This window comes from Pogoniulus pusillus, chromosome 5 (genome assembly GCF_015220805.1).
Source record: "Pogoniulus pusillus isolate bPogPus1 chromosome 5, bPogPus1.pri, whole genome shotgun sequence".
In the NCBI taxonomy this organism is placed as follows: Eukaryota; Metazoa; Chordata; class Aves; order Piciformes; family Lybiidae; genus Pogoniulus; species Pogoniulus pusillus.
The window spans coordinates 34,551,299-34,577,671 of record NC_087268.1 but is presented as its reverse complement, the minus strand read 5'-3'; the positions used below and the strand labels follow the sequence as shown (position 1 = coordinate 34,577,671).

The following is a 26,373-nucleotide window of genomic DNA, read 5'->3' as shown; positions in this document are numbered from 1 at the left end:
TTTCTAGCAGCATGTGCTGGGGCGCATCTGTGAGGACAATAATGGGACTTCCCACGTTTGTACCCTTCTGTGAGAAAACATTCTTCTTACCAAGACTGCCAAATCTCATTTTACACCACTGTACTTTTTGGTCTGGGGCGGAGAAGACTGAGAGGCGATCTAATAAATGTATATAAATATATGACAGTTGGATGTCAAAAAGGAAGAGATGGTCTCTTCTCACTTTCACCCTGGGACAGGACATGGAGCAATCACAGAATCATAGAATCAATCAGATTGGAAGAGACCAGTCCAATCTATCACCCAGCCCTATCCAATCAACCAGACCATGGCACTAAGTGCATAATCCAGTCTTTTGTTGAACACTTCCAAGGACAGCAACTCCACCACCTCCCTGGGCAGCCCATTCCAATGGCAAATCACTCTCTGGAAATAACTTCCTAACATCCAGACTATACCTCCCCTGGCGCAACTTGAGACTGTGTCCCCTTGTTCTGTTGCTGGTTGCCTGGCAGAAGAGACCAACCCGCACCTGGCTACAGCCTCCCTTCAGGTAGTTGTAGACAGCAATGAGGTCACCCCTGAGCCTCCTCCAGGCTAAACAACCCCATCTCCCTCAGCCTCTCCACATAGGGTTTGTGTTCCAGCCCCTTCACCAGCTTTGTCACCCCTCTCTGGACACGTTCCTCTATCTCAACATCTCTCTTGAATTGAGGGGCCAAGAATTATGGATGTAAAGCACAGCACAGGAACTTTCACCTTAACATAAGGAAAAACTTCTTCACTGTAAGGGTCATACAAAACTAGTTTTCTGAGAAGCACCTGTGAGTGCAACCCTCAGAGAGCAAGCTAGCCAAAGTAATGATCAGGAAATCATCAATCAATAAACTCTAGAAACTCTTTCATTCTCCTGAAAGAATTAATAAAATGAAAAAAAAAAAAGTTTTTCTAAACATCACAGGCAATCTATCTTTCTCCCTTACCTTTAAAAATGAATATCCTCTGGTTCTAGATGGCTAATATTTTAAAAATGTAATAAAGATACTTCATTATGATATTTTTACAGAGATCCAAGTGTGCTGACAACCCCAAGATGCCATTTATGGAAGCATTCAGGCAAACTCAAAGCAATATCTAATCTTACATGCAGAGGATAGGCAAGAATTAAACATGTATTTTAAAAATATTCTAAGTATCATATTTGCTTCCTGGAAAATATCACCTGAAAACTAGACTACATTGCATATTATAAAACACAACTTTTTTTCCCCTTCTATTTTAGGTTATGAATAAATTTAAAAATAAAATGGTGTGACTGAGGAACTTGTCTAAATTGTAGTAACAAAACAAAACAAAATCATAAAAATGCTACTATTCTATCTCAAAAGTGAAAACTTGGACACTTTTCTATAAGCTTTCAGGTATGGTTTCCCTCTAATTTCGTTGAATTCATTTAAAACATCCACAGTGACTTTCAAACTGCTGCAGAATTTCTAAATACCTAGACCCAAATCCATTGTTCATTGGTTACTTCACTTGACACCATATTTGCTAACATTTTTAATCAGCAAGTAATGATCTCTCACCATCAACCTATATAAAAGATGAACACTCCTATCAGGATTTCAAAGACACTTCAAAGTATCACAATGTTCAAATAGAACTGATGATGTTTATCAGTTCAACATTTATGATGGCCTTCTATCCCCATAGGGGCTGCATCTGACCAGTGCTTCAAGTGGTCGTGACAGGTTTTTCCACAAAGGCTTTGGGATAATTTGTTTTAAACACAAATGTCAAGACATGCCCATCAGCTTGGATGAAAGAGATGAGACAAAGGGTGGGAGAATAACAAGTGTTGATCAACTTCACTTCAAAGTTGCTTACAAGATCCCCTGTTCTCTTCATCTTTATGGACTGGGAGTATGTCAGATACAGATCTTCAATGTGCATATTCTTCAGGAGTAAAGAAAAGGTGAGATCACAAATCCAGAAATAAACCTTGTTCTTATATTTTTAACCTATCTCCAAATTAATAAAATCTACAAACCAGAATATGTTTCTAGTGCCTCACTACATTTGTATTCATCGAACTGATTGACGCTGTAAAGTAAATGAAACTATCACACATTTTCACTTAGCAGTGTTTGGTCTACAGTTCTGACAAGAGAAAAGTACAGTGAAAAGTACATGGAGAAGTACAATATGGTTATTTTAGTAAAGTGGCATAAACGTCTAAGAATATGTGCTTCTTGAGTGGGAGACTGAGTAAGGCTTGGGAGTTCCCTCTGATTTGGTCTAAGGAAAGAAAATGAAAAATAGTGTAATGTATAGGAATTCTCACACACATAGACACCTGCACACACAAACACACCAAAAAAAAATCAACCAAAGGAAAAAAAACCCAAACCTACAACCTTCCTTGTGAAGAGAGAATGAAGAATTAAAAAAACAATCTGTAGCAGATTTACCTGCAGAAAACTGCTATTAAGAAGATGGCTTACTATTCATATTTTGTGATTTCTCAGTAGAAATAACTGGACAAATACTACATAGAAGCTCTTAGTCTGCCTGTGATAGGACAAGGAGCAATGCGTATAAGTTGCAGCATAAGAGGTTTCACCTCAACACAAGGGGGAACTTCTTTACTGTAAGGGTTACAGAACACTGGAACAGGCTCCCCAGAGAGGCTGTGGAGTCTCCTTCTCTGGAGATTTCCAAGGCCTGTCTGGATGTGTTCCTCTGTGACCTGAGCTAGATTGTAAGGTCCTGCTCTGGCAGGAGACAGATCTCTTTGGGTCCCTTCCAACCCCTGACATCCTGTGATCCCCTCTTTCAAAATAAGTGATAAAAATATAGTTGTGTCATAAAAGGCCCCTTCCAGTTCTCATCACTAAGATGCAAATTGCATAATCGCACATTCTTTAGGGACAGTATAAGTTATCAGAGAAGTGGAAGATACTTGTAATTTCACCAGGTTAGTGTGGGACAGAACAAGCAGCAGGACTCTACAAACTTCCTTGCAGATATATTTTGCATATGAATACAACTTCATTCAAACTTGTTTTTAATTTCAAAATCAGTTTGCTAGGATTCACCTAATTTGTCTTTAGAGGTCAACAGTGGAGGAGTTTGAGATAAAATGACAGTATGTCTCTAAAGAGATGGTATATCTCTTTGGAGACAAAGACAGAAAATAAATACTTTAGTGCATAATCCATCTGACCTGTTTTAGATGTGTACTTCATTGCAAACACACTCAGCCTCCAGAATTACCTGTGTATCATCACTGACTACAAGCAGAGACTGAACTTTTGTATTTGATGTAAACATGTCCATACTGGATATCCACTCTTTTATTGTTCCTTTTTTTTTCCCAGGTGAACTACTTACTTTTTCTATTTTCTGAGGTGTTACAAATTATATTTATTAAAAGTAATATTTAAGAAGTCAGCTTCTAAGTTACTTTTTACCTTTTACACAATTCATAGATCTAAATACATCATGGATTTTAATGCAAGACTGAAGCAATAAATTACTAAGTATAGGCCTAACAATTTTTAGGCAGGATAAGTGATAGAAGTATAATTTGCATTTTGATTACTTTTCCTAGAAGAACATGAAATGAAGAAGCAATACTGACACTTTCTCTGCAAGGTGCATATGAAGTGTATGGCTTGATACAAAGAGACATAGAGAACAAAGGAAAATTCAGGGCAGAGCCATGAGATCCCTAAGCATGTGACAGTAATACCACAAAGTGCTAAATGGCCGCTGCTGAACTAGGGTGGAATTTATTTCATCTGCTCTGTACAAGTCAACTACAGTCCTTTTTTTTCCCCTAAATCAGAATGAAGTACCTATTAACACTATGAATGGGATGAGTATCTCAATGATAGATTAGATGCAAACTTTCAGAAAGTTGGGTGGAGGGAACTCATTGCTGGAAAGAACACCCTGGGAAATTTGCTCTTTTAGGAGTGAAGTGACCTGATCCTGATCAAACAAAGCATTTAAGTAATTGAATGACTACAAGCATATGCACAGTCTTTCCTGAGTGCAGTGCCATTCATCTAGCTCAAAATAGAAGACTGAAGCAGACTGCCAAATTAGAATTTTAGGCCAAAATGCAAAATCCATTAGTACATAGTTGGTGTAGCTCCTTATATTAAAATACCAGTGCATTATTACAAGAACAGTCATACTAAATTAATCCACATATTTCTCTTAAATTAGTTTTGAAATATAATGCAATTTCTACTTTTTCTTTCAATCAAACTAACAAACAGCATGTGCAAACATCAACTTATTAAGTCACACTTGTTTCAAAGCATTTTAAATGAAACTTTTACAGATATATATACCTAGTCAAGTGCCACATCTTTTTAACAGAGCATAATATTCACTTCAAAAACAGCTTTACAATAAACACTAGAATTTCAACACATTCTGAAAAGTCATCAATTCGGTAATTAGTTTGTACTGTTTCCTGTTTGTATTAGATGCTGACCTTCAGTGCAAATTTCTGATTGTAAAATTTGTAAGAGTGTCTTCTGATTAGCTTAGGTGCCACTCTTGAATATAATATAAATAGTGTGATTAAGATGTACAATTGAAATGTCTACCTTTGTGGCAGTCGCTGGTCTATGTGACCTTTTGTAACAAAATGATTCTTTTATCACTTGAGCTTTTACTTTCATATTTCTCGTCTGCTCTTTTCTGGCCACTTAACTGAGAGTTTAAATCAAAACCTAATTAGACTGCATATGCTTTTTAGGAAAAAAATCTTGGAAAAATCATTATTCATATAAGCTTTGATATTCCCAGATAAGTGCAAACAAATGTGATTTTAGTTGGTTTAGGTAACTTTCAATCATCATTTTACTGAGATAAAAGTAGTGGAACACAGTCCTTAAATTAAAAAATAAACAAAAATAATTTAGTATCAAAAGTACTACCTCTATATCCCTATCAGATATACCACATATATTTAATGATGAAAGCATTTACTGATATGGATGCTCTTCTAGTAGTATTATAACTCAGCTATTTTCTTAAATATTTCTGATACCAGCATCATAAACATCAAATCAAGTTGTTATATTCAATTCCTGAATAAAAAAGGTTGTTGAGCACCTAGGATGACAGCTAAATGACAAAACACTCCTTTCAGCATATATTTTAGCAATGGTGATATAAAATGAGTTGGTGTCTTTTTATTTTCTTCCTTAGATATTCTAGGAGGAAAACTGAATTATTTTCATGTTGTTTTTGTTATAAGGTACTTACTTAAATTGCACATTTCATTTTAACTAGCACTGAAGAAAGTAATGTTTTAAACACTCTCAGTTTTCACTGGGTTAAAGAAATTTCTGTCAAAAAATGGTAACTTACAAGAAGAAGAAGAAGAAGAAGAAGAAGAAGAAGAAGAAGAAGAAGAAGAAGAAGAAGAAGAAGAAGAAGAAGAAGAAGAAGAAGAAGAAGAAGAAGAAGAAGATATTAAAAGTCTTTATATTTATGTCCTACTTAGTTATTTGACCCAGTTCCTAATCTGAAGTAGCCAGAAATCTCTTTTATTCCACAGAGTGATTGCCCTCTGATAGAAAGGTGATAAGTCATTATGAATAATTGCATCTTCCAACAGCAAGTCAGGAGATTTCTCTGTTAATTGTCTCAATATAGTCTCATGTCACACTGCATATAAAAATGTTATTCTCAAAATTACAGACGTTACCAAGAACAATCTCTGTAAATATAACCAAGAATTATAATGTGCAAAAACTACAGCAATTTATGTCACCTTGCTGAGTGTGTAATGCATTGAAATATCCCTCTCATATTTGCATTGTTTAGCCATTGCTAGAATGTAACTACCAAGACAAGAAAATAATATATAAAGACAGCAAACGTAAGGATCTTTCTTAAGTTGGAGTTCTAATGAGGTAACACTGAAATCCAGAACTTGTAAACAATATACAAACTCTACCAACATTGTGACAATATAAAATGCATATGAGTGTTCACTGATTATTACTCAAAAAATAGACAGTGATTTTGCAAATTCTATACTTATAAATTCTTGGCATTTTCTACAAAAACTTTCAAAAAATCCTAATACAACTCAATAAGTTTAATAGTAAGACCTTAATTACAGGGCAGTATCCTTTCAAAAAAACGGAATGAGAATACTTATACATTGAAACTGAAACCAAAACTCTCCACATACAGTAGCTAAATGTGAACTGACAACCCAAACAGCTCCTGTATGCATATTTCCAAAACATGAAGCAATTTAATTAAAAATATCATTGAGAATATATGTAGTGAAACACAGAATATTTTGAAAGTAAAGTTCATTTTCTTCTGGTTTCAAACAAAAGGTATTAAAATACAAAGCCTGAAGTTTAGATCAAATGTATTTTGATAAGTGCTACTTGTTATAACCAGTAGTACTTTCTGTAAGGGGATAACTTCCTGGATTGAGAAACCCCCACAATTCCCACTCTTACTGTGAGAACTGACTGTGTCAAGGGTGGAAGACAATGGTGCAGAGGGCAAGTGGAAAGTAATATCCTATTACTAGGTTTAGGTTGACTGTTATTCAGTGTAAATTTTATTGATTTTGTCATCAGCAATAATTGGTGAGCTGGATGAAAAGCCATCTTCTCTGAATGGTGCAGCCCTCACAGAACATTGAAGACAGAAATAAATTATTTAACAAGCCTTTCATTGTATTAATTCAGTGCTTACATACATGATTGTTGAGAAAACTCAGTATTTTCACCAATTTGTTTAAAAGAAAAAGCAGCTCATCACATAAACCAACCAAATATACTGTGTACCTAAAATGCATATTTTCATTCTGATTCTTAAGCTAACAATTACCTAGACGTCCACCACTCAAAAAAATTTTTCCTGACACTCAAGAAAGCTATTTTCCAATTGAGTTTCAAAAATAAAGCATGCATAAAACACCAGAAAGTCCAGCCAAAACATTGCAACAGTCACAATGTATTCACAATGCGTTTCTAGGTTCACCTCTACACACTGCAAAGCATACTACCTACAAGCACATCAGCACACTGACGGCTATCAGACTGCTGAACCTGCTAAATGCTCGGCTCTGCAAGCCCCCTGAATGTACCAAAACACTTCGGAGTAACCCAGAAGAATCAACTTAGGCCGCAGCTGCAAGCGGCTGTCAGTGCACCCGCGGGATCCGTGCAATCTACAGCACCTCGGACAGCAACCTCTCCGTCAGCAGCCGCTGGCCTTCTACACGAACCAGAGCAGCCCGGCTCAGCTCAGCCCCGTCCAACACAGTCCAGTCCAATCCAATCCAGGCCACAACACCACTCCACGCCCAACACCAACCAGCACGTAACAGATTCCCCGAGAAAGCGGAAGAAAACACTAAGTTGCACCCTTGTTTAGGGTTTGGTGAGTTTTTTCTTTCCCTTACTAGAATATCCTTCATTTTTCACTCAGACTGGTTGGTCAAAGTCTCAAAGTATAGAGCAATACAATTTCACACTCAGAACTGAAGAAGTGTTGGCCAATGGCACTGCATTTGTCTGGTTCATTTATACATTTCACATATCATTTAAATGTCAGTAACTTTTTCCCCATCATTAGAAAAATATTTTTCCTTATTCAGTCCCTGAAGGGCAAATCATTACATAGTTTACAGCTGCTGTTCTTCTCACTTTCGACGTCTTTTATGCAATGACATTCTGTAAAGCAACTGTACACTTTGCCACAAAGTTGAGTCAAACTAAAATGTGATACAAATACCCACTTTCAGCACATACATGTAGATTGTTTGGCAGCCCTCAGCAGTAGGTCAAATTCTAGTTAGAGTTACTAAAATGGGGAAGATGTCATTACAGCAGCAGACACCTATTTATATCTGATAAGATTTTTACTTATCCAATTCATTTTGGAAATAAAATACATTTACATGATCAGTAACCAAACAACGAGTACGTGCACACAGTTTAGAACCTAGAAACTCTGGAGTCAATATTACTGATGAGAGTACTTTTGTTAAATTTAACAAGAGCAAAATAAATACAGAAACTTTTCTACTTTATCCAGATAGATACCAAGATATTTCAGCTTCTGGAGGGACTGTGAATTGGTGTGTTTTGGTTTGGTTTGCGTTTTCATTTTGGTGTTTGGGGCTTTGGTTTTTTTTTGGTTGATTGGTTGTCTTTTGTGGGAAAAATATATGTGAATTGCACTAACTTACTGGTGAATGAGATTCTTCAGGCATGGACCATTACCACAAAATTATTTCAGAAGACCCTGCATAAGTTACAAAGCACAGAGGTACCGCTAGGCCTTCTGTTCGGGGCAGTGATTTGCACGCAGTGTTGTGCTCCACTACTGTGCTAGTTTGAAGAAAGCTAGAATGTTTGAAGAAAGCAGGATTTGGTTCAGACTGATTAATGTAGTGCTACACTGTAGTCGAGATAATCCTGTTCAGGACAGAGACCCTTCAACTGGCCTGGCTCCCAACAAACACTTCAAAAGGGTTTAAACACATGCAGTTAGTAATTTTTAGGTGCTAAGGACAAGAGGGGTTTTTCTTTCTGTCCTTTCCTGTTTTGAGACCCAGACCAACCAATTTTGCACGAAATTAGAGAAAAGACAACTACGAAGAGCCAAATTGGGACCTTGCTTTCTAACAAAGGAAAAGAAAAAACTCTGTATCTCTCTGAGGGGTCACTGGTAACACCAAAGAAGGTCTCACCACCAATTTCCAACCAAGAAGCACTGCACTGCCCGCTGATAACCACACTCTCCATCTTTTCCCAGCTTCACAAATTTTGGCAGAGAGCCTGCAGACTCAGAACCGCTTCCGAGCCGGCCGCTACCCGGCGCCAGGCACCCGACGTAACCCACCAGGAGCCGCCGGTACGGTCTCCCGGTCTCCGAGAAGAGACTGGTTGCACTCGTCCTCTGAACATTGCCTCACCCGCCGTCCCGGGGCCACCGCTGCGTCTCCCGCAGGCTTGGTCGTGGGCCTGTAGGCTCCGGCCGCGGCCAGCCCGGAGGGCAGGCGGGCAGGGCAGCGCTGTCGGGTGGCCCCGACCCCGAATGCCTTTCGGGACTCCGCACACTGGCATGCAGTCCCCGTCGCTGCCTGCCGCCAAATCCCATTCTAGCCCGCTGGAAGCTGGCAGGCGAGCCGGAGCCAATCGCATATTCATGAGGAAGGGGAAATCCAGTGCTGCACTCCCAGAGGACCAAGGCTCACTTCTCACTTCTTTTTCCTTTCTCTTCCCGCCCTCCCTACCGCACACACACACACACACACACCCCGAAGCTTCCCTCTCTTTCTGCCTCCTTTTTTGGCAGTGTGCTAACGGCGGCTCCGCGCCGATAATCCTCCGCCAACTCCAACTGCACCCTAAAAACCACGGCCGCCGGCGACAGAAGCAAAGACCGAAGCAGCCAAAACAAGGACCACAGCAGCCACAACAGACGAGGGAGGCACGCCAGCCCGCCAACCAGGGACAGGAAACACAGCAGAGACTCCTACCTTACAATCCTCAGGACACGATTTCACTGAGTACTCATCCGACTGTAAATATTTATGGAGCATAACCTCAAACTCTTCGTATTTCTCCTGAGCGTGCTGGTCGTAGCGCTGGTAAGCCTGGACGCACTGGCTGCAGGAGCCTCCCCCCCTCAGCACCACATCCAGACTGCAGTTCAAAGTGTCCGGATTGGACAACCCGGCGAACAACTCCCAAAGTGTGTAGGAATTACAAAAGGAAAGGTAAAAATCCGTCAGGTCCCAGCCGGGCGCCGGGCTCTGCCCAGCGCCCCGCGTCCCCCCTGGCCCCCCCTGCCGCTGGCACACCGCCTCCGCGTCCCCCACGCTGAAGCACTGCCCGGACGAGGAGCTCGGGGGGGAGCAGGTCTCCAAGGGCCTGGCGGTAGAGTTCCCCAGAAAAGCAGCCTTGCTGTGCCGGGGCTCGGTGCCGTTGGTGCGGCTGCCGCGGCTGCCTCCGTCGCTGCTGCCGGGGGAGGGCGGGAGGGAGGGCGAGGGGGGCGCGAGGAGCCGGGGCGCGGGGGGCGCCTGCTCCCCCATGCCCGCGAGCAGCTCCGGCTCCGCGGGCTCCGGCTTCTCGGGCGGTGGCTGCTCTTTCTCTCCGGTCCCCGTGAATTTTGCCTCGGCGCAGAACCACAAGTGATCAGAGAGCAGGACTGTGAAAAACAAGAGCGATGCCAGGGACAGTCGCCATTTCTGAGCCCTCTCTGAATCCGTGAAGGGTTTCTCGTTCTCCCGGGGTGCGAACCAGATTTTTAAGCCGTCATCATACTTCCGACTGCACATCCAAGCACCCCTGGTCATATTTTGGGAACGCACAGCCCTGACCGACTCCACCGTGAGGGCTCCTTTGCCGGTGTCACTACAATATGCATTGACTTAAAAGACTGAGGGGTTTTCTTGCCTACCTTCCCTTGTGTCGCTCCCCCGCTCGCTCCCTCTTCCACTCTCCCTCTCTTTCTCCCTCTTTTTTTTTCTTTCTTTCCTTCTTTCTTTCTCTTTTTTTCCTCTTTCTTTTTTTCTTTTTTTCTTTCTTTCTTTGTTTCTTTCTTTCTTTCTTCTTTTTCTTCCTCTGAGATACTACTAGGTTTAGCCGGTGGCTTTGCCTTGGTCTCACCACACGAAGCAGCCCCAGTCCATCCAACGCGAGTGCCGTGGAGAAGATAAGAGCAATAACGCAGAGAGAGGAGGAGGGAGAGGAGATGGTGGTGGTAGTGGTGATAGTTGGTGGTGGCGGGGCTGCGCGGCTGGTCCTTTCCCCCTCTCAACCAGGCATGGTCAGATCGCAGCTCCCCATCTCCCTCCTGAGAAAAGCCCGCTGCCCCTGGACAGCTGCATGTCGCGTCCCCCGCTGCCGACGGACGACTCCAGGGGGGCTCCTCGCCTCCTCTTCGTCCCTGCCGCCGCCGCTGCTCCTCTTCCTCAGCCCCGAACCGCGGCACTGATGCCTGCACCGCTGTCTCCGTCTCCTCTTTCTCCTCTCCCCCCTCCGCTCTAACTAGAGAGACACTGCTGCAGGGCTCCCGGAATGCTGCCGAGGATGCTGAAGAGGAGGAGGAGGAAGAGGAAGAGGAGGAGGAGGCTGCCGGGGCCGCCGCCGCTGGTGACAATGGGCTGCGGCTGCCGCCGCTGCTGCCGCCGGGCGCGGTGTCCCCGGGCGCACGGGGCGGAACTGCCTGGCTGGGGGCCCGCGATGGGCACAGGCATCTTGGGTCCCTGGGCTAAGTTGCCGCCATCTTCGTCCTGGAGAAACACTTTTTTGGGGGGAGCTCTGCCTTTTGCGTCATCTCCTCCCGCGCCGAGATCTCTCTATCCTGGCGCATTGGCAGCTGCAGCAACTCTGCCTCCTTCTGACTGAGAAGGAGGAGGTGGGGGAGGTATTGGGGACCACATGGCCCCTCCGAAGGTATAACTCTTTCTACTTGTCGCACCAAAGGGACTGTAGGGTAACACCTTTCAGCCCTCTCTCCCTCAGAGCCTCCTTCCCTCTGTGGCCCTGAGGCACCATGTCCACGTAGGATGGTGGCTGAAAAGGTCTGTCACTGTGTCTGTCGTTGTCGTAGCAAATGTCCTATGAAACTCTATGTGCTGGATCCTAGTAAGTTTTGACCCCACAGTAAAATGCCTGAACACAGCTAACTGTCTTCCAGTCAGCAAGCTGTAAAGCATAATGCCCGTAAGCCCCAAGCTGTTCCCCAGCATAAGCTGAGTAAATACTGCCAGTATTTGTACTTCACCTTTTAGATGTCACCGCCTGGAGAGAGAGACAGCGCAGGCTTAACTTCAACTAGAGTGATGAATTCCTGATGATCTCCACTCAGACTCACAGCAGAGGTACCACCACATTTTGCCTTCAACCAGCAGGGTCTTTTGCTTAAATAGACTGTTTGGTCACTCCTAAATTACCTTCATCTTGCTTGCCGACACACCCTAGTGTAACGACAACAGAGGGACTTGGATACCAAACAAGACAAGAAAAGGCACCAACTAGATGTTGAACATTATCAGATGAGGTCCTTTGAATGACAAGGTCTTCCTGAGACATCAAGTATGCTCTCTGGCTATAGCATAACCAAGATGTATCATTTAATATCTTCTTTGGACTATGGGAAGTTTTAGAGACCATGTCTCTCCTTGTTACAGAAATTTTCTCCATCTCTGGCTAAGAACTGCTAATGCCCCTTGATCATAGTGTGCAATAGACCCCAAACAGTGGCCTTTCCCCATTATTTCGCTAAAGAAAGCTTTTTTTCCTTAAAAAACATGCCAGTGGTCTGTAAGCTGATCCAGATAACTAAAAACTACAAAAGATATAGTAGGAAGACAGATGAAACCAAAACATATCATAGGAAGACAAACCCTATGCCTCTTCTGACTGCAGCTGCCATTAACTGAGGGACGATCTTACCAAGGAACGTGCTGGAATTTCCATCACTTTGAATAATAAGTCAAGGCTGAATGTCTTTCAGAAGGAAATGGTGTGCCTCAAACAGAAGACACAGAGGAGTTATTGAGTGAGGTTCCATGCCCTGTGTTATGCTGAGGGTCAAGACACATTATCATAATAGTCTCATCTGGCCTTTTTAAGGATCTATGAGTCAAATTCTACATGAAGCAGAAGAGATCTGTGGATTTTATTTTGATAGACTATTTAAAGACCGAGAAATAAGTGCTAATATTATAAGAAAAAGTCTACAGTAATCAAATCAGAATGCATCTTTGAAATTCACAGTCAATCAGCTAACACTGTCTGCTAATGGTACATTATAAATTTTGGTCTTGGAGATTTGATTGCAGTGATTTGACATACTGGGCCTCGGACTGCATCTGCATTTTTGTTATACTTTCTGTTCTGGGACAAGACTGTGACTGAGCTTTTAAAAGAGAATCAGAACAATTTTACTTCTCCAACGTGTAATGACATACATTTTGTTATATTTTGCTTGGTTGTTTATATATGTCGTGATGGAACAGAGGGACTGAAACACAAATACAGAGGGGGAAAAAAAGAACCAAAACCAACCAAACTACAAAACAACTGGGATAAGCAGCAAGTTTGGAGATTTTCGGATTGTTCTCTATGAAGGTATGTGGAATTTATTACACAATTATTCTCTGCTTGACAGCCAGACTTGGGCTGAAGGAAGTTGGTTTTGGAGTCCACACCTGGCAAACAGGCTTGATTTTTACTTGTTTTGTTTGTGGTTTTTGTTTGGCTTTGTTTGTTTGGTGGGGTTTTTTTAACTTTTTTTTTCCCTGTTGTTTGTTTTCCCATGTTGTCCTGTTGTGGAAATGAGAGGGTAATAGGCTATTTTACAAACCACAGAAATTAGAAATGTTCTTTATAGTGGAATTTTAAGAATTGGTAATGAAAAAATGTTAATACTCAGACGTCATCCAAAACTTAGTATAAGAATGAATTCATAACTCTGTGCTCCTCTGTTTACACTTGTGTAGGATCAAAGCAAATACACCCAAAGTCAATCTGCTAGGATTTTTAAGATGTACTTGGCTTCTCCAGAAAATCTATTTTCACATCATACAATATCTTCACACATTTCCCAACTTTTATCTTGTAAAAATAGTGTGAGAGTTCTTTTTCAACACCTGGTGATAGACTTTAGTAAGATAGTGAGCATTCCCTAAATGAGCGGATCCTTGCTTTTCCAGTGAGTGTTTTCTTATACAGTAATGTGTCATGCAGAACTGTTGTTTCACCTGTTACGTTTCCCCCAAAGTCCCATTCCCCCTTCCCCTCGCACGGTGAGTAACTTACATGTTAGTTGCAGCAGCTGGTTCCTGACGGATCTGAGCAGATGCAGTTCGGTTCTCTGGTGCCCCTTAGTGTTAGGTCTTGGAGCTCGAGGGGGGGAAATAAGGCTATAAAATAATGTTTGAAAATTAAGAGGCTGATTGCATGCGGTGGAGGAAAGAAGCATGTATTGTCACTGCTTTCTCTCAATGCTCCTTCAAAACAGTTCTATCATTAATCTAAATAACAGAATTTTATTTAAACTAGGTTAATAAATTTTATGAACCTGAAGGAAAGGGACAAATTTTCCTCCAAAATATCATTAAAAAAATGTGTCCCCATATTCATCATTCATCCTACGTAATTCTAATGGCACAAAACACTGGCTTCACTTTGAAATGACACTTTTGTATTTGCAATGTTTATTACTATGTTACAAAGCTTGGCAAGTATGAGGAACACCTGGAAGCCTGTCTTCCTAGCTGGAGTCACCAGATGTTTCACAGGCAGATGTCCTTAAAGTAATGTAGTTCAGTATCAACTCTGACATACAAGGCTTCAGTCAGTGCAGTCATAACTGATCTTCTTTAATTCTTTAACTCATAATATGTGCTAGCTAATTTATCAAGCACTGAGGACAAAGTCTAACAGAATGACCCTGCACAGCATTCAAGAGACTTGAATTCATTGCTTAACCTGTGTACCATGTATTTCCTTTGTGAAAGTGCTTTATCTTACCAAGCAGAAATAATTCTTGACATAACATGTTAATGACAATCAAAATTCATCAGAAAAGAAGGCTTTGATCTTTCAAAGTAAATGTTCTTAAAGTTTTGTCTAGTATCATGCATAGTGCAATATCCTTCATCATTCTCTTGCTTTTCATTGGTTATTTTTTATACACAGTTGTAAGACCTGAAATGTAGGTATTTTATATGATTATAACAGGTTTGAGAGCTGTGTCTTGTCTTTGTAATGTGTATTCTTTATATAAGAAAAAAATACTTTTTAATTGCTAAGCAGCATCTCTTTTTGTAAAATCATGCAGCAGGCTGCTTTTAAACTAGTAGACTTAATTTAATTTTGGGGTTGACTGGTTCTACTGGATAGGAGCAATTGTTGCAGCAATTATCAGCTGAAATACTCAGTTAAGCCCTTGCAATAGAGTGTCATCCAGCACTTTCTAATTACTAGCAAACATCAACCCTTTACTAGTCGTTCTTATACTGAATATTTTTTACAGATTAAACAATTTGTATTCAGTAGGAATATCGGCACATTCCTTGTAGGGAAAATGATAGGGTATGTGCTTTAGCATTCTCAGTTGTATAGTTTATTTTATTGTGACTTCTTACAACAAATTGTGGGTATCTGAGTCAGGCTTAATTATCTGAGTCTGTTTGCTGATAATATACAGGAGGGTTAACAAGCAAGTTAAGAGCAATGAAGAATTAATTCTATTTCCCATCATACTTTAGTTTCCTCTTCAGTATTTTTCAGACAGCTGAATTATTGTGAGAAAACTTCAGGCACCTGGGTCTGATCACCCCAAAGCAATTGAAAATTTATGTTAATATTAGCAGGAACTGAAATTACTAATCCTTGTTCAGACAGCTCTAGCTCAGATTTTAAGATTCCTGCACTCTCCTTTGTTCCCACTTTTCACCTTACTTTAGATTTCCTTGCTTTGGCGTGAATATTTGTCTGTTTGTTTTGGGGTTTTGGTTGGGCTTGGGTTTGATTTTTTTTTTTTTTTGGTTGTCTTTTTTTGGTTCATTGGGTTTTGTGTTTTTTTTTGTTCAGCTTTTCTTGCAAAATTAGAGAATTAACTATCTCCCAGTAAGTCATAAAAGTTTATCAGACTGGATTTTAAAAGGCCTTCCAGTACAGACTTGGAAGATACCACAGTCATTACTTTGATTGGATTATCTTGCAGATGTTTGCATGGTATGAGACCAGAGAATGAGATCATGTTTTTGTTTGTGACACTTTCAGTCATGGAACAATGAATAGATAACATGGGATCTGAAAGTCCAATAATTTCTCTCCAAAAATTGTAGGTCATCTTTATCATGACATCTTTATAATGAGAGCCTGGTCATAATATTACATCCAGCTGATATACTTGGGCACAAGCTGAAATGAACTGAAGCAATTCTTCATTAACTGAAGCCATCAAACAAGTGAAATATAACTTTTGCACATGACTGCAGCAGGAAGAGATAATAGAAATGTCTCGCACAAATTAGCTTATGTCTGTTAGACTGAGATCTGATCCAAAGCATGCTGAGATCAGGGGAAAGATTGCATTGGGTTTTTAGACCAGGTTTGTATAAAGGAAATAGGCAGAAGAATACAGATCCTGTCTGTATGGGAATAGAAGAAAAAAGGATTGAAAGAACCACCAAAAGGTAGAGGACAGCTTTTAAAATATTTTTTTCCTCCTTTCCCTTAGTTACCACCTGCATACCTTTTCTGTCTTCTAATAAATGCTGTAGCCTGATTATGTTTTTACAGACATCAAAGACATCTTTTTGTCTTTTCTGTTTGACTCTCTTACAGATGTCCAGCTCTTCTTTCTAGTAAAATTTACCTCACAGGGGGGAAAAAAATCATCAAACTTTATTTTTCTCAAAAAATCAATTTTATAGTATTTTTCTTAAATGAAATTAAGAACTGTGTGCCCTGTGTAAAAAGTCTTATATTTTGGCTGATCAGCTAAATAGTTTTCACTTGCATTCTCACCCTCACTCAAAGGGAAAAAAAAAAAAAAGGACTTTGAGATATTACTTCTGTATTTAATTCATAGCCTGATTTTCTTTTTAAGCATGTTACTGTAGAATAATTTTACCAGCTTAGGTTACAATACCTCTATTAGATAGAATTTCTTTGTGATGCACAGATACATTGACTCCAGAGTGCATACGAACTTGTATTTGTAGCCCTGTTTCTGCTGTGTCTGCACTATGAAGAATGTTGAAAAGAGAGAAATAATAACTGTTATCAGGTGAATTTGTCCCTGATTTTTTACCCCACATTTTATTCCACTTTCCTGGAAAATATGTCATCCTAGAAAACTCTTTTCAGACTAGTCATGTGAAAGTTTGATAATATCCTTGTGTTTCAAGTACTCACAGCTGCAGTGTGAGTTTTAAATGCCTTTGAGAGCATGGGCATGCAGGAGAGGGATTTAGCAGATTCTCCCCTGAGGTTGTCTCATGTGAGGGTTTCTTCTGAATGGAAGAAATACTCCTGCTGTTAAAACATATGTAATCATGATGCAGAGCAAGAGCACTCATTGAATAATTATCTTTGTTATGTATATGTGTGTGTATGTGTTTCCTCTAAAAGGTAAACCATTTTCTGAAACTTATCATCTCATTTAGCATTGGCTATCTAGATTTAAGCACCCCAAGTTTATCCTTTCATCATCTTGCTAGTAAAAAGATACCGCTCCTTCTAGAGCAGAGCTTCTTTGGATCTTAAATAAGTGTTGAAAACAGTCACTGTTGAATGGCATCATCTTCTGCCATCTCTCCACTGATCATGGCAGAAATCTTCCCAGATGACTTTAAATTGTTGCCTGTGCAACCAAGCTTTAATTCTTTGAAAGACAGGTGATAATTTTAAGTTAGTCGTCTGCTTTTCTGGCTCTGTTTCCTACAATTTTTTTAAAAGAAAAATATGTAAACAGGTGTGAAAGTGTTTTTCTTCATACCAACTTTATTTTGTTGCCTACTAAAAGGCAGGCATTAATGAACCATATACTGATACTCTCATTTTTTGACCCAGAACAATCATTTTCCACCAAACTATAAGATGCTGCCTTCTGTCAGATGGCTGCAATGCCATCTGTCAGCAAGGGTGAGAGAGGGTGAGGTTTTTCTCTCTACCTCCCTTGCCTTCCAGGGTATTCCTGTGGAGAAGGCATGTGACTTGAGTTGTAGGATGATTCAAGCTCTTGTGGCCTTGGAATCATCCTACAATCAATTTAATGTGTCTGACCTGAAGACAAACATCTCCTTTCATCTGCGACATCACCAGCAAGTCTCTAAACACTTTAGATTCTATTCCATATGCCTTGCAAGAGGTTCAGAGAACTGAGTGCAGACAAGTAAATAGCTCCTGGGATTTTATTTTACTCATGTTCTATAGATGGGAGATGATTCTGGCAAAGCAAAAGCATCCTTTGCCTCTTCTTCAGCATCTCTATTTATAAACAGAGGAGGCTGAGGGAATTAGCTAATGCCTGAAAAATACTGTTTTCAATAATAAGAAAAAATAATTAATTCACCCCTTGATGGGCTACTATGTAGGTCAGCAAATCATGTTATTTCTTAATCTTACTTAGCTCCTAAGGACTGAATATTTGTTATTGTTTCAAATAAGGTTGTGTTTCCTTTCCAAGTATCATACACAGCTTGGTGAATACAGAAATAAAGATTTTATACAGAAGAGGTCTCATTGAGATAATTTTCAATCATAGATTAAATGAACAGTATTGCTTTTCTAATTTTCCACTGAAATACATTGCTTGATATTTAGCAGTATATTATAGTTCCACTAGATTACATGGCTAGGAAAGCACAGCTTTATTTTCCTGCCTTTTTCTTGCAGAGTAGGGAAGATAGACCAAGGAAATATAATGATACTGGGTGCTTTGGTCTCCTAATTAGTTTCACTGGGTCTTAAATTTGACTCTTACATCGAGTTAATTTTTCTTCTTTGTCCTGTCTTTTTGTTTATTGCTTCTGGAGACAGCCCCTGATGGCAGGCTGGGGCTGTGTAACACTTGGTTCCTCCCATAGCACCAAAGCAAATACAGCTTAGCTTCCAGCCTGTTACCTAGCATATTCAGCCTTGCTAGGAGTAGGCCACCATTATGGCTGTAATTTGCTTGAAGCCTCAAATGCATCTGTCTCAAGGCCAGTGGAAGTATAGCATGTGTTGCTGAGGTGACTGCATGCTCTCAGAGTTCACAGACCAGTTGACTGATTCTGCTCCATAAAAGCTTCATGAAAGTTCAAACACTTCAGAAGGGCAATGGTCTTCAATGTCTTTCTGGTATTTCTGTAAAATAAACTAAGCAACACAGTGCAATTACTGACAGGGGAGAACTCTTTCAAAGCCTGAATTACAGACCAGAATTCCTTTTAGTACCCAAAGGAAAATACAAAAACAGAGGGGGAGTCACTGCTGTACTTTAGCTACTTAACATTAGTAGAGAAGGAATTCTCTGAGGTAAGACAGTTAATCTCTCTGAAGCTATTCCTTAGTGTAGAAAGATAGGCTTATTTACAGGGAACAATCTTAACAAGGCTCTGCATCATGCTGCAGAACCTCTTTTTTCTCTGTCCCCCGAGTCTCAGCAGGTAGTTGGTTTAGTCTATCACCTAAGGTGAGGTTTAACACTATTCTCCAGAGTCTCTGATGTGCAGGGCACTTAAGTTAAAAATCACAAAATACCATAGGTGGTTAACAGACATACAGTACCAGGAAAAGTTGAGAGTATTATGCCAGTAAAGACACAGTTAAAGAGTATCCAGTGTAGTTATGTGGTGACACTGTAATTCACAGTAACATTAAAACTTGGAGACATCCTTCTCAATGGAAAATTGTTTTTCTTTCCCCCCCTTTTCCTTTTTTAATTAAATGTTTCTGACTTCCTTATTTATCAACTGCTGTGCAAGGTACACTTTTTTCCTGCAATGACTACAAATGGGACAGATTTGAGAATCCAGAGCAGTGAAACTTATACTGCTCATAAAAGGTATCAAGGCAGATCAAATCAAATAACACTTTGGCTCTTAGCTTTTAAGTTTACCAGTAAAGAGAATATACTCATGTCTTAAAGTATTTTAACATCAAAACTAACACAGTTAGGTTAAGAAGTGACACAAAGAAAGCACAAAAGTAATGAGGAATTAATTTTGCTTTATTGGTGTGTGATATGGAAAACTTAGAAGTTTTTGATGGAAAAAATCATCCAGAAATGTGGAGTTAGTATTGGAAACCAATTGTAATTTTTTGTACACTTGTCAGTGATTTGATTTCCTAATTGCAATTGCATGAGGAAGGTACAGCTGAATAAATGAATGCTCAAAAAAATGATGGTATGTTCTTAATATTATACATTCCAAAACCATTAATTAGATTTCAAAAGTTAAATAGATGTTTAGTCAGTATTCAGGTGATTGAAATGTTTACAATATTCTACTGAGGGATAAAGCTAGTCTATGTACTTTGCATAACTTCAGTTTAGAAGCTTTGTCATATTTCCTAGGCAATTTCAGTCTTTAGATGCTATAACAGTAGAAGCATACATACTGCTAATTCTTGGGGGAAACATGATTTATTTTATAGTAGCTAATTTTGGCTCAATGAAGACTTTTTCTCTTTCTTGCCAAGAAAAAGGAAGACCCTTTTAGGGTGATTCAGAGTTTATAAGTTTAGCACACCAGTGCCAAAAAAAATTTGGATATGAAAATTAAAGCTTTTAGTTTCACAGATGCATTTGAGAATGCTGTTCCTAGTTTAATGTACAAAATTGTACATTCACAACTTTTGCACTTTCAAGCACCAATGCAAGCAAGAACCTAATAAAAAGTTGCTTTCAGGCATTTACTATTTCATTAGTTATTTTGTATTATGATGAACATATATTTTTTTGTTCTTCATAAGCACAAACAAACATCATCTTGAGAAGAGACAGGAAAGATGATCTGCTCTTGACTATAAGCAAATGTTACAGTTCATGCCACACACCTATACGTAGCTATCAATACCATGAATTAGAAAGCTTTTGAGCCATTAAAATGCAAAAAGCACAAATCTAAGGTGAAATCAGGCATTTCCTTCTCTTCTGCACATGTAACCTTCCCAGGCCACCTTCACAGCAGAGGGTCTAGATTTGCCCATCTGCTTTGATGTGAACAAGCTTTGTGTCATGGAAATATTTGCACAGATACTGTAAATAGATTGTCCAAACATAGTTAATTTTAGTCAACAGGAAAAGGAAGGGGATGCAAAGGAATCCTAGGTTCCACCACAGATTTTCTTATATGGATTTAAGATCCCTCAGTTGTTCCCAACTCAATAGTTCCTTAATTCCTGACTTAACTGATGCTTGTGCCCCAAGGAGGGGACATTATTCTAATTTTGTAACTAGCAAATGTGCAACACAATATATAAACGTTAAACAAATTAAAAGAGAAATAAGGTGCTGTGGGTATGAATTTGGATAGTCTATTACTAGATTGTTTCCCTTAGCAGAGCTGTTAGGAATGTCTTAAGTAGTCTCTCTGTTTCCATTCTAAACATGGAAGAGTTGTTCAGAGTGGATAACTCAGACAGTTTGGCACTTATTAATAATTCAAATACTGTATTTTCAATTATATTCTTAATTTCAAGACAAAGTAAACAACATTAAATTTGAAAGGACTGTATAGTTTTTGGGTGCATTTCTGTACAAATATCTTGATAAGACATCTGCCCAGATAGATATTTCTCAAAGATGGCAAGATGGGTAGAGTATGAGTTTTGATCTCAATTAAAAATATCTGCACTGACTTACTAAAGGCTAATTCATCTGCCTGAGTAAAGTCTGATTTTTTTTGTTATGTTTTACATCCTCTTAAATATGCTAATGCATTTATGCCTCTCTCTTTTTCACTTATTTTTCTCCTAGAAAATAGGTGATTTAGAAAGATTAATCACAACTACAGTATTAAAGTCCCTATCATATTACAAAGGCCTACACCTCCACAGAACCATCATAATTTTTACCTGCAGAGCTGTATCATCTGATAAGGCTTCAACTACCAATGGGCATTGTTCAGAAAGCTGCAAAACCCAGGTGTAAAAGGTATGAAGAACAGTCATTCCATAAGTAAGTTTGCTATGATGTATGGTTTGCTTTTTTCACCTTGCACCTGGGCATGTGTGTCAGTAGGCTCCACAATGAAATACAAATTCATCTGCAAAGAATCCACAACATGCAATTGAGACACAAAGTATATCTTCAGAATACCAAAGGACTGACACCCAGCCACTCCGACCTCAGCCTGTATCTCTGCATCCCACCATTTCTTCCTCCAGGTGATTTTTCCTACCCACTCACTTGTATCCTTGCTCTGTCTTCCTCAGTCAACGCAGCCATTATTCTGTAAACTGAAGTAGTGAAGTGAGTTATTCACAGTGCCTCACAGAGAGAGTGATTTCCCATTGGAATGGGCTGCCCAGCGAGGTGGTGGAGTTGCCATCCCTGGAGGTGTTCAAGAGAAGACTGGATAAGGCACTTAGTGATGTGGTCTAGTTGATTGGACAGGGCTGGGTGATAGGTTGGACTGGATGATCTTGGAGGTCTCTTTCAACCTGCTTAATTCTGTGATTCTATGATGATAGCAACCGAGTTAATCTCGGTAGTGCAGTTTTTTGTTTCATTCAACAAGCAGTTGGTGCAATTGAGTGCAACACAAGGTAAACAACATCGTGGTAGCCATAACTTATCTAAACAGTTTTGTGGCTAAGAAATTGTATTTTCAAACTGTAATGGTTTAGTGCAGTGGCTACCCTGCTAGTTGCACCATCACAACAATGAGGGGAAGAGTGACACACACAGCTCAGGGTTGAGATAAAGAAATAAGGGTTTGATATAAGATATGCTAAGCACAATGCATAATTACCTTAGCTAATAATCTAATTAATCTAATAATGCAATACATGATTACCTTATCTTAGACTATTTGCAGAAGTGCAGTGACATGCAGAGGGAAACTAACGCAGCATAAAACAGAAAGGCAAAACTAATGCTACCCAGCTTTTACCCGTTCCACTACTGTGCCTGTAGAATGAGCCCACCCCCAAAACCCTAGAACCCATAAGAATCAACCAGAACAGCCAACCTCCCATGCTGCAATCTGAACTTCAAGTCTCATGACACTTTGCTCCAGTTAGCACTTTCACTTTTTGAAGCTGGCATGACTGCAGCAAGGTGTGAATAACAGCAGCAAGTTCAACTCCATCTGTGACACAAACTTATCCTGAGAGAGTTTTCTTGTGGAAATCAGAAATGCAAGTTGCTTTCAAATATCATTTAACAAATTTGCATAAAGGGCCCTCAATTTTCAAACCTAGTAACATCTGATGAAAAGACTATGTTTTTAATAGAAACCTGAGAACATGTAATTAGTGCAGAAGTGCTGTAAGTCTGCTCAAAGTCTACTTCAAGTGAGAGAACTTATAAAGACAGAAGATGAGGTGGGAATCTACAGCCCAAGGTGATATTTTACTTACTGAAAAAAAATGGATCAGGACTTTAGCTTACTAAGTAGTATTCTTTTAAACAGTTTTTATTTTTATTTTGTAGAAATAATACTTTGATTTACAGCACCTGTAAGTACCCTGGTTAATTTAATGCACTGGACTCTTAATTTTCTCTCTTGTTATTACTCCATCTTTACTGATTTTGCCAATATTCTACTATACTTGCCTAAACCTATATCGCAAAATAAAGCAACATTAATTTGAATCCTTTAATAATTGCCTTCTCTGAGTTCATGAACCCTTCATAGGGATTTTTAACTGAGTTTACAGTACAAACATTCACAGGAAATGAAGGATGAATTAGAAAATACAGAGAGGCATTAGTTGGAAAGGCTTTCTAACCCAAGAAGAAAAACCACATCCTGTGTCTTAACAAATATGTGTTGACAATATAAAACTCTTGAGTAAACTCTCAGATGCAGAAAGTAGTTATTAAATAAATATGAACAACAAATGTTTTGGAAGCCTATGATCAGCTAAAAAAAAAATCTCTCAGACAAATTGAGTAAAGAGTGTGTTGTTTTTCATGCAGACCTAACTGTACATTAGCATTTTGTTAGGGATTTTCTAGCTGTCCTGTCCGGTTTTGCTGCTTCTGTATAAGTTCACCCTTTTCTTCCTTGCTGATGCAAATATATGTCTTATGTTACACCCCTTTTCTCTTTTTAAAGACAGGCTATAATAGCATTGCTGCTTGAATAACAGGGGACTGATGGTTTGCCCAACTTCTGTGATCAGAACCATTGCAATGCTCTGTGAGAATTCTGAGGAGAACATTTTGCTGGACTCTAAGTGAAACAGTATAAAATACTGAGCAAAGTCTGTGTCAGTCAGTAGTTGCAATCACTGCATTATCAGATGCCATTTCCACTTTTCTTAACCAAGAACCACTCTAAGAGACTACCTGTTCTGGAAAACATCTTTGAAATGGTTCATCCACTCCACTTATTCCTTCCAAGAATTCACTAGTCCTATTACTATAATTGTCTGTCCTTGAACTATGAGTAACTACACAATATACATGTTTCACTGACTAATTTTGTGCTAAGAATATTAAATCTTGTTCTCTAGCCATCTTTTCTATAACATTCATAGTCTCCTGAAACACAGTGGCCTTCTCCGAACTGCTAGTCAGCTGGCACAGGCCCTGTGATTTCACAAAACATAAGACTTACATATCATCCTTTGGCTCATGTAAGGCAGACAAGTTTTACCCATGTGCACCATGTACCCAAACCAGTAGTCTGTGCCATATCTTTGTGCAGAGTACAGATCACAGTAGTATCACAGTATCATCAGGGTTGGAAGAGACCTCATAGATCATCAAGTCCAACCCTTTACCACAGAGCTCAAGGCTAGACCATGGCACCAAGTGCCACGTCCAACCTTGCCTTGAACAGCCCCAGGGACGGTGACTCCACCACCTCCCCAGGCAGCCCATTCCAGTGTCCAATGACTCTCTCAGTGAAGAACTTTCTCCTCACCTTCCATACAAGACCTGCCTCCAGAGTGGAGATCTGACACCTTGGAGAGGGTGTCCCGCTGGTGGGATATGTGATGAAGCAAAAGGATGATTGGTAGTGGGTGCAGAACATCCATATTCCACGGTCTTTCTCTGCAGGAAGCTCTAGTCCTCCTCTAAGTCCATCCCAGTGGAGAAATGAGTTGCAATCATCTTCTGGATCTTTGCTGCCTCTGACTATCCACTATTAGCTATAACAGTGAATCCTATGACAGAAGATACTTCAATATACTCTGCTTTCCAAAAGTGAGGCAAAAAGGGGAAAATTTAGTGTAAGGTATCAACCTGTGGTCCTCATTCCATTCTTCACTATGGCAGATGTTACCTACTCATCACAGTTATGAATTCTGAAGTTACTTCAGGACAGTTACAGACTCTGCTCACTTCAGTCTTGATAGGTCTTGGAGAGCTGTACATTCAGCCACTTGACTGAAAAAAGGTTAATCTTGAGGGAAAGGTTGGACAACATGGTTCTTAATGTTAAGTGTATCATAAAGTCCTGATCTACTTTATGCCCAAGGATTCTTACAAGCCTTTCTGACAAGAGACGTTCATAGTTGGACAAGATCCTTTAGCTCTTGTATGTCCATTCCAGAAGTGAGTGTCAGGGAGATGGAAATAGGTGTCTGAACAGGGTATAGCTTCACCAAAGATCTCAAGTGCAACTGGGAAAGCAACATCATGAGTTTTCATTCTTGCTCCAACAGCTATCAAAAAGATCTGACTCTTCTTCCTCTCCACACTTTTCACACTGGCAATCATTGCCAGTTGCTGACCTCTGCACCATTTTTAATGTGGTCTTTTCTTCAGAGAACCTTCCTGCCTGCAACCTTCCCAGCCCCTTTCCTTTCCCTAGGAAGTACAGAGTCATAGCCTGCTTGCCTCTGTTCTCTTGATCATTGTTCTTCATCCACAACATTTCTTTCTCTCTCTGCTTTCCTCCACATGTTGTCCTGGTGGATTACAAGTTAACTATGGCACAGCAATGTGCCCTTGTGGCCAAGAAGGCCAATGGCATCCTGGGGTATATTAGGAAGAGTGTGTCCAGCAGATCAAGGGAGGTTCTGTTTGAGTTATAACAATGCTTATTTAGGAGCAGAATATAATATATCATGGAGGTGCTCCATTTCTTCCTCTGACTTTCAGTTGATGCCTTGGGACATTCCATTGCCTGCCGTGATCACCTTTTTTAAGGAGAAAGACAGCCCAGAGTGTCCAGTGGATCACTTCAGATGGGCTGCAGATTTCACTTTGATCTGTTTGCCTGGAACCATTTCTGGCCCTTCTAGGCAAGCCTCTAAAGTGACCCCGTAGTTGTGCTAATACCATGAGATGGACATTTGTGAGGAGAGAGGGTGGACATGAAAAAAATGTGGTAGCAGAGGTTGTGTCATCAGCAATGTTCTCCCAATCAAGACAGATTCAGGAAAAGCTGTTTTCTCTAGGTGCACTTCCAGGAGAACATGGGCAAAACATGCTGCTGTCTAGCTGTGATGGACAGTGCTATTTTTACAATTTGTGTTGTCCTCAACCAGGTAGAGTGGGCAGGTGGCTTGTTCACTGCCTTCTCTGGGTGGCACCAAAGCCAGTCTTATTCAGGAGACCTGCACAACAGGAAAACAGAATTAGCTGTGATATCAGCACGCTAGAGTGATGATGTAGGATATAAGGGCTGAGATGCAAGCATGCTACCTGTAAGGTGCTGTTTTGTTA

General features: G+C 40.0%; 1 protein-coding gene and 1 long non-coding RNA gene across 2 annotated transcripts in view; one reads left to right on the top strand and one right to left on the bottom strand.

Moving 5' to 3' along the window:
• NALF1 (NALCN channel auxiliary factor 1) overlaps positions 1–10,367 on the bottom strand; it is a 525,223-nt gene extending 514,856 nt beyond the window's left edge. The window contains exon 1 of the mRNA XM_064143774.1: positions 9,548–10,367. Coding sequence (XP_063999844.1) covers positions 9,548–10,366 — 819 coding nt within the window. The 5' untranslated portion in view covers position 10,367. The remainder of the gene's footprint in view (positions 1–9,547) is intronic.
• Positions 9,720–12,166, top strand: LOC135175531 (uncharacterized). The gene is made up of 3 exons (XR_010302380.1): positions 9,720–9,787; positions 11,807–11,896; positions 11,997–12,166. It is a non-coding gene; the product is annotated as an uncharacterized LOC135175531 (long non-coding RNA).
• The last annotated feature ends 14,207 nt before the right edge of the window (positions 12,167–26,373 follow it).